This window comes from Lotus japonicus, chromosome 3 (genome assembly GCF_012489685.1).
Source record: "Lotus japonicus ecotype B-129 chromosome 3, LjGifu_v1.2".
NCBI classification, from domain to species: domain Eukaryota; kingdom Viridiplantae; phylum Streptophyta; class Magnoliopsida; order Fabales; family Fabaceae; genus Lotus; species Lotus japonicus.
In genome coordinates, this window is record NC_080043.1 from 34,724,717 (window position 1) to 34,732,473 (window position 7,757).

Below are 7,757 nucleotides of genomic sequence, written 5' to 3' on the forward strand. Positions count from 1 at the left end.
AATTAGTGGCAATGAAGGGTATATTATAAACCTTGTACAAGTTAATCTCTCAAAACAGAATTAGTTGGAGCATAATAACAAAATTAAACCAAACTGATCAACTAGCAGACTAACATGTAATAGCTTTCCTAACCAATTACATAACTGTGAAGACTAACTATATTACGTCCTCTAACACACTCCAAAGCACCATGATAACCTCCAAAAGCATATTCACTGCCATAATTTTCATAGTAGCCATATCCACTGTCAATGCAGTCATGACCAAGCTCAGAGCCATGGCCATGCTTAAGAGTATTTACTGATGTTGTTGTCATCATAGTTCCTATATACATCCTTCCTGCTGCCGTAGCCAACACCATGGTCAAACCCATGAGCATAGCCACTATCATAGGCTCATAGCCATCCCCATAGACCTTTTCTTACCCACCTTCACAGTTTTTTTTTCAGGCAGTTTCTGTTCCATCTTCTTAATGTCTTATGTTTGAGTCCTGTGTATAAATAAAAGTAAAACTCTAGCAAGGAGCGCTAGCTCTACTAGGATGTGAATGTACCCTGCTTAGATCTAACTGAACGTGATAATCATTTTAAGTACTTCAATTTTGAACACTTTTTGAGATGTAATATGAATATGATCACCTTGGTGTAGAAGTTTACCATGCTATCATCTTTTACATCATTGCAGAATCCAAATTAGAACCCTGCAACAGCAACCACACTTTTTAACAATCTCTGTCCCCTGTGAGAGACAACATTATGTGCTATGTCTGTTTCATGACTTTCATCTGTCCCTTGCCTTTCTCCATTTTGGACCTTCCTTCATCCGAATAGGCAAAAGAAACATATTATAAATAAATGCAAAATTTACTATGACATGCTAAAACTCAAAGCTTCCCCAACAACTAAAAAGCCAAAGCCATATCAAAGTGAAAAAAAAAACGAAAAACAAAAAATATGTTCTTGAATGAATCATTACCAGGACTGTGGGAAGAACTGATAGAACTGCCATTGAAGTTCTGACCCAGTTGCTTAAGAGCTTTAGCTTGCTGATTTAGGATCAAAGTGCACAATTGCAGCTCAAATAATTTCAAATAGAAATTCTTAAAATAAAATCAGACCACAAATATTTAAACTTTCATATTTGAAAACTCAAATGTTGGCAAATTTACAATAAAATAGACTAAGATTGGATGACTGAAAGCATGTTATTCTCAAGTTTTGAAACATGAAAACAAGAGCTGTTTTAGTACAGGACTTTAGACCATTCTATAGGAAATGGAACATGAGCACTCAGTATCCTGTGAGGAAAATGAAATGCTCAAGCAAGAGTTAGGGTGCTAGTTCTAAATGTAAGTATCTATAGTGTGAACAAGCAAGAGATCTGCTTTATATGGAAACAGAAGTCTAATGAAAACATGAGCAATGGGATAACGAAGACATGCCTTACTAGTAATGCTTTTGAACAAGTGGAGAGTTCTTACCCAAAGGTAGCACAAGTCTAATGAAAATCAGAAAGAGGTTACAAACATGAAATGTTCTTTACTAGTAAAGATAGAGACAATGTGCTTCAGAACAAAAGTCCAATGAAAATGAAAACAAACACAAGAGCACACCTAACTAGAAAATATTAGTCAATGTGATTCTGAACGGAAGTTTTTAAGAAAATGAGAACAAGAGGTTACACACAACGTGCTTCACCAGCAAAGATAAAGTCAAAATATTTCTGAACAAGTCACAGTTCTTCCCCAAAGGAAATGCAAGTTTGATGAATTAGAAACAATATAATTTGGCATGAGGACGAAGTTACAAAGTAAACTAGGAAACTCATAAAGCCCCACTTATTTGGCTGCTCCTTCAAACAAAATTTGGTTGATGACCCGATATTTCACATTAAATTTAGTTGGATGAAACCCAATATAGATAAAATTTAATTTGTCTACTCTACACTATAGAGTTGTTTGTTTCATTACAGGTGTATAACTGATGACCCAGAGCATGCTAAAGGACTCCACACAAGAATGGCAAATGAGCTCAGAACTTTGAAGTAATTTACCCAATCAACCAAACTATCCTCTTCATAATCACCAGTGTTGTCTACCAGCCGTCGTCCTGTAATGAGCTCCAATAGCATGATACCAAATGAGAAAACATCAGATTTCACAGTTAATTTGCCACTTGATGCATACTCAGGAGCCAAATACCTGTATAAGAAACCAAGTGATTAGACCAATTTGGTATTTGCAGACAGAAACATACACATATAATGATATAAAACTTTGTGAATTGTTTGGTTTATTAGTATTTTACCCAAATGTTCCCATCACACAAGTAGAAACATGTGTTAGTGTCTTGATTAAACTTTGCCAATCCAAAATCTGCCACCTGAATAGATAAAACCAATAATTACCAATAGGAATCAAGAGCCACAATTCTTAAAATATCTCTAGCTCATGAAATTTGATATACATACTTTGGCATCAAAGTTGTTTTCAATTAGAATGTTTGCACCCTTTATGTCTCGGTGAATGATGCGAGGGTGACCTGATTGATGTTTCCCATAAGTTAATAACAATGATTTCATCCTTTTAACAAAAAAAAAGTCTACACAAATTGATTATTTAAGAGAAGATAAGCATGCATATCACTTACAATCCTCATGTAAATAAGCAAGTCCTTTGGCTGATCCAATCGCAATTTTGAGCCTGGTGTCCCAGTCCATCAGTTATACACAAGGATCGCTACCATTCCATCCTTGAAGCTCTGGTTGGTAGTTCAAGGTTCTGTATAGGTCCTGGAGAGCAGCCACTACTCATAAAAAAGAAAATTACAAGAAATTGATTAGTAGTTTCAAAAATCAAACACTTTTCGACTGAATTGATTCAAAGAAATTCCCAAGTATATCTATGACATTCACACACTTCAACAATCGAATAAACACAGATACGAACCTATACAATCAATTTCAACTACTCATATCATCATATTCAAAAAAGATTACAAAATTTCCTTCACTCCTTCTCTAACCTTGGTCCCTTGAAACCCTAGCTAGCAAATAAAATAGCCGTGTGAGAGATAGAGGGAGGGAGAGAGTGTGAGAGACAGAAATGCATACCTAAAACGACTCTAGCATGACGATGATGGGCGATGGCGCGACGAAGAACAACCACAGAGAACGACGCGATGGAGAACAAAAGAACGAAGGAGGAAGACGCGACAGAGACCTGTAGATGATAGAGGAAGAGTAACGAGCTTGACCTCACGAAGAGGATAAGCGAGACCATGGTACCGTCGCCGTGAACAGAAGAGAGGCTGCGAGGTCGACCTCGAGAAGAGAGAGCTTGGGTCTACCGCCGTCGTTTTGAAGGGTTGGAGTGTGGAGAGTGGGATAGAGGGGAGAAGGTTTAGGGGTATCTATTGTCACGGTCCCTTAAAAAAATAATAAAATATTGTCCCCTATTACCACGGTTCCGCTTATAACCGTGACAATTGAGCTTTTGCCACGGTTCCGCCTATAACCGTGGCAATTGAGGCGTGGCAAAATGTCATTTCTGTAGTAGTGAATAGTCAGCAACGTCAAAATTGATTTTTTTTCTTGTTATAATTGTTATTTGTACTTTTTGAGATTAGCTTCATATAATTCTTAATTTTTGTGTGTTTTCCTTTCAAGTTTGAATCTTTTTATTTTGCATGGTTTTCATCTTGAAACCTCTTCAGTTGTCTTCCATCTAGTCCTTATCCGCCTTAATCTGCCCGGCCCTGTCCAAGACTCGTATACCCATAACCCATCGTAAGTGACAATGCCATCGAACAATTGATCGTCCTTTCAAATCTAACGTTGCGAACCAAACTCTCCTGTACCCAGTGATGGATCCACACCCATGTAAGTGGGACAATTTCCCCCACAAAATTTTAATATAAGATATGTATGTTAGTTTATATGCCAACCTGCCCCAGCAATTTTCGAAAATTGCCCCCACTAGCTTTAATGGGTGCTCCATAAAACATATGGTATGACCATGTATATTGTAGATAAAATTTCAAAAAGTGCAACCGTTGAAGATATGTGCCCCGTCAGCAGTAAATGCAAGCAACTACACTACCACTATGCCAGCACATAGAAATAAAAATACAAGTTTTGTATAACAAAATAATGGGGTTGTCTAAATGACCCATGATAAAGTTTGGGTTAAATAATCCATTATCCAATCATATTGGAGATAAGTGAGTTGGAAATAAATTAATAAATAAAATATAGAAATTCCACCTCACTTATCTTCAATATGATTGGATGATGAGTTATTTAACCCAAACTTTATCATGGGTCATTTAGACAACCCCCAAAATAATTTATGGAAAAAAGGAACAAGTATCCTTACTGAAGCTGCTGCTATTAGAGTAGTTATGAGCTTTATTCATTAATATCTTATTTTCTCTTTAATTTTATTTCCATCCACTTTTATTTCTTATATCTCGAATGAAAAAAAGAAGTGAACACTTTGCTGCTGAGGAATTTCTCATACTCGAAAGAGAAACGAAGCTTCGTGTTTGTGAGTCCCCTTTTTTTTAACTATATGAAATCCACACTTTGACACCTGAGATTCCGTAATGAGTAGATACTTCCACAGAAGCATAATCGATTTTCTAACAACTCTTTTTCTTGCTCTTTTGGTGTCCTTTAATTATATCTTGGCCCGTTGCGCCTGTTTGACCAATGAGAGTCCAGACTGGAGCTCATCTGATTCATTCTTTCGTCTCTTAATTTTTATCGGATTACATGTCTTATTTTCTATTTCTCTCTTCTCTTCTTATATAACTTAGGTTGAGTGGATTTAGATTGTTAAACAAGTCTTATTGCTTTTTTTTTTATAGGAAAATTTTAGTTGTTAGTAATGTTAGTAAATTAGTTCTCCTCAGGTTCGAACCCTGGACCTTTCACCCTTAATCCCACCTCTTATGTCCCTCACTCTTACTTGAGCTATCTTCGGGGACAACAAGTCTTATTGTTAGTTTTAATAAATAAAAAAGGTAGAACAAAGAGAAATCACTTCCAGACTATCAGATAAGAAGCTAGTAGCATGTTTGGGAGTCCAACAAAGACTCATTCTTGGGTATGCATGATCGGCTCCTATTGCAAGCGAGTTCAATTATGCCAACATAGCTCCAGGAGTGTCAAAAGATCTCACTGAAGAGGGTTGTCAACAAACTTAAATTTTACTGAGCAAAGAGAGATTCAAACACTCATCCTATAGGAGGACTATCAATGAAAAGTACAACAATAAGCTATGAATACATTTGACAATCAGATGCAAATCCATATAAGAGATCAATGGAAAAAATGAGAAGATCATTCAATGTTCTTAAAATGCGAAAACTCATAGAAAATCATTATGATGTATATTCATATTTTAAAAAGAGTTAAATATATACGCACTGACAGTGTAAAATTTGTTTACACAAACATTCAATTAAATCTCGCCAAATTAGAAAAAAAAAATTAATTAAAATTAAAAATGAATGTAACTCTTTCTCCTATGTGACATACATTAATTGGATGTCAGTGTAAAGTTATTTTACACTTATAATATATATTTGTTAAACTCTTTTAAAATAATACATATGCTCTATTTTTAATACTACATAATTTATCTATATACTTCCCTCCACAACATAAAAGTATTTGATCTGTCTCTGCTCGCACCCGTCAGGCCTAATCCTTAAGTTTTTCACAACATAAAATTAAAGTCCAAGACTTTGACTTTTATGTCACGAAGTGCTGCTCGAGGTTGACGGTGAAGGTGGTGAAGTTTTTGGCCCAATGTGCTGATCAAGGTCGTTTCCATCTTCTGATGGTGTGTTTTACCTGTTCTCCTCTACGCTCGCCTTCGTGTCGCCGTGCTCTGCTCTCTAGGTGCGGTTTTGGAGTCCCTTTTTTCTGCGTTGGCGTAAAGCCTGCTCTCTCTGACACCAAGTTACAGTGAGAGCTCTGACTGTGTTGGTAGATTTCCTCCTAAGGATCTTTGTTTGTTGCGATTGCGAACGTGGCATTGGGGTGGAGTCTTCGGTGCGTAGCCGAAAGTTGTTGGTTGCTGCCCATTTTATGTTTTCTTGCTTTGTTTCTTGTTTGTTGTTGTTCCCCTTAGGTTGTTTCCAGCTCTATGGAGCTTTGCTAGTTTTCTGTTGGCAGGGTTTTAGTTTCCTCGACTTGTTTTGGTTTCTATTCTGTAGGTGTCGGACAGCTTGATAGGATCCATTTGTTGGTTAATCCTGTCGTTGTCTTTCAACTTTTAATGGGATCCTTTCAAGTGGGTAACTATGTGGGGTTTATAGCAAACTTATGGGCTTGCGGTTTTATTGTGGTTTTTGGGAGGTTCTTGTCGTAGTGGCTGGCTAGGTTATTGTATTATGTTGAGAGGGATTGTTTCTCAAATTATATATTATATAATATATATTTTGTTTAAAAAAAAAATTGTTCACAAATTATCTTGGCGCAGGGATAATTAACATTTTTTTTTCAATAGACAAATATTAGTTGTTAGTAATATTAGTAAATTAGTCCCTCCTCGGGGTTCAAATCCTGGACCCTTCATCTCACTCAACCCTTATGTCTCTAACTCTTACCACTAAACTAACCATCGGGGACCGACGCAGGGATTAACGTGAAAAATATAAAGATGGTTCGTATACTACTTTTTGTATGAATTTTAGGTAGATGAGCGCCCTACTTTTCGTAAGAATTTGATACAACTTACAAGTACTAAGTTGAGAAAAATGTGTGAATATCATAAATGAAATGAATTAATGATGTACTCTAAAGCAAGTAAGAGCGAGGCGTTATATATGGCAGGTGAAGCTTGAATTGCGAGAGAAGGTAGCATTAAGGTTTTAGGTTAATGAAAGTAGAAAGTGCAGTGCAAATAAACAGAGGCGTCAGTGACAGCCAACACAGGCACATGCAATGCAATGCAGCACCGACAAATGGGAAACCTGCCAAGTTCAGCAATATTGCTTCTTCAATTCAGGATAGTTAGTTAGTTTGCGTCAATTTATGGATTTGGAATTTTGATTCTGCATTTATTGCTAGCAGCATTGTTAGTATTTCATTTCACATCATGCTTAAATATATAGTACTACTATGCTGTCAAACACACACATGACACATGAGAATTGAAGAATTAAGGCAGTGTTGATTTGTTCGGTTCTATCTATCACACCAAATGCATTAATTTGTGGAGAATCTCGTGTTAAGAGGAAATGAGAGGCCAGGCAATGTACATTATATTGAAAACCATAATAACCCTCCAAACTTACATGGCAAGGCAACTATATATCTGCAGTTTCAGCACTTGCTGGTCGCCACCACGGTGCTTTCTCAGCATGTTCGTTGGAATAATTTGCCGGATCATATGGAACTGAGAGTATTCCACATTTTGGGGAAACCGTATATTATGGAAACACTACTCCCTCCATTGCTTTGTTTAAAGTTATATTCACAGTAGTAATTGATATATAACTTGACTAAAACACGTTTATTTAAATTTGAGTTATATTAAACGGAGAGAATGATAGCTATTTATTAAGTAATTGATGAGAATTCTGATAAATAAAAAATAAAAAAGTTATAAATCTATACAAGATATGTAATATTAAATGATGGTGCAAATGAAAAATAATTTTGAATTTCTAAAAAAATAACCATTTAAAAAATAAATAAAGCACTTAATTAATTAACAAAGGTTTGAGAATGGAGAGTAATAAAT

General features: G+C 36.0%; 1 protein-coding gene across 2 annotated transcripts; it reads right to left on the reverse strand.

The window, feature by feature from the left end:
• Positions 1–1,957: 1,957 nt before the first annotated feature.
• On the reverse strand, positions 1,958–2,733 carry LOC130743115 (proline-rich receptor-like protein kinase PERK7). 2 transcript variants are annotated; one of them, XM_057595230.1, is made up of 4 exons: positions 2,650–2,733; positions 2,471–2,541; positions 2,308–2,382; positions 1,958–2,201 (listed from the first exon to the last, which is right to left on the reverse strand). In XM_057595230.1, exons 1-4 carry the CDS (start codon positions 2,717–2,719, stop codon positions 2,187–2,189), a joined length of 231 nt encoding a protein of 76 aa, XP_057451213.1. In that variant the 5' UTR covers positions 2,720–2,733; the 3' UTR covers positions 1,958–2,186. The 2 variants fall into 2 exon arrangements, with proteins under 2 accessions (XP_057451213.1, XP_057451212.1); XM_057595229.1 differs by having other exon boundaries at positions 2,471–2,714.
• Between the last annotated feature and the right edge of the window lie 5,024 nt (positions 2,734–7,757).

Coding starts and splice junctions, on each gene's coding strand:
- LOC130743115 (XM_057595229.1), bottom strand. Junction 2,202..2,307: donor TGTGTGATGGGAACATTTGG/GTAAAATACTAA, acceptor TTTCTTATACAG/GTATTTGGCTCCTGAGTATG.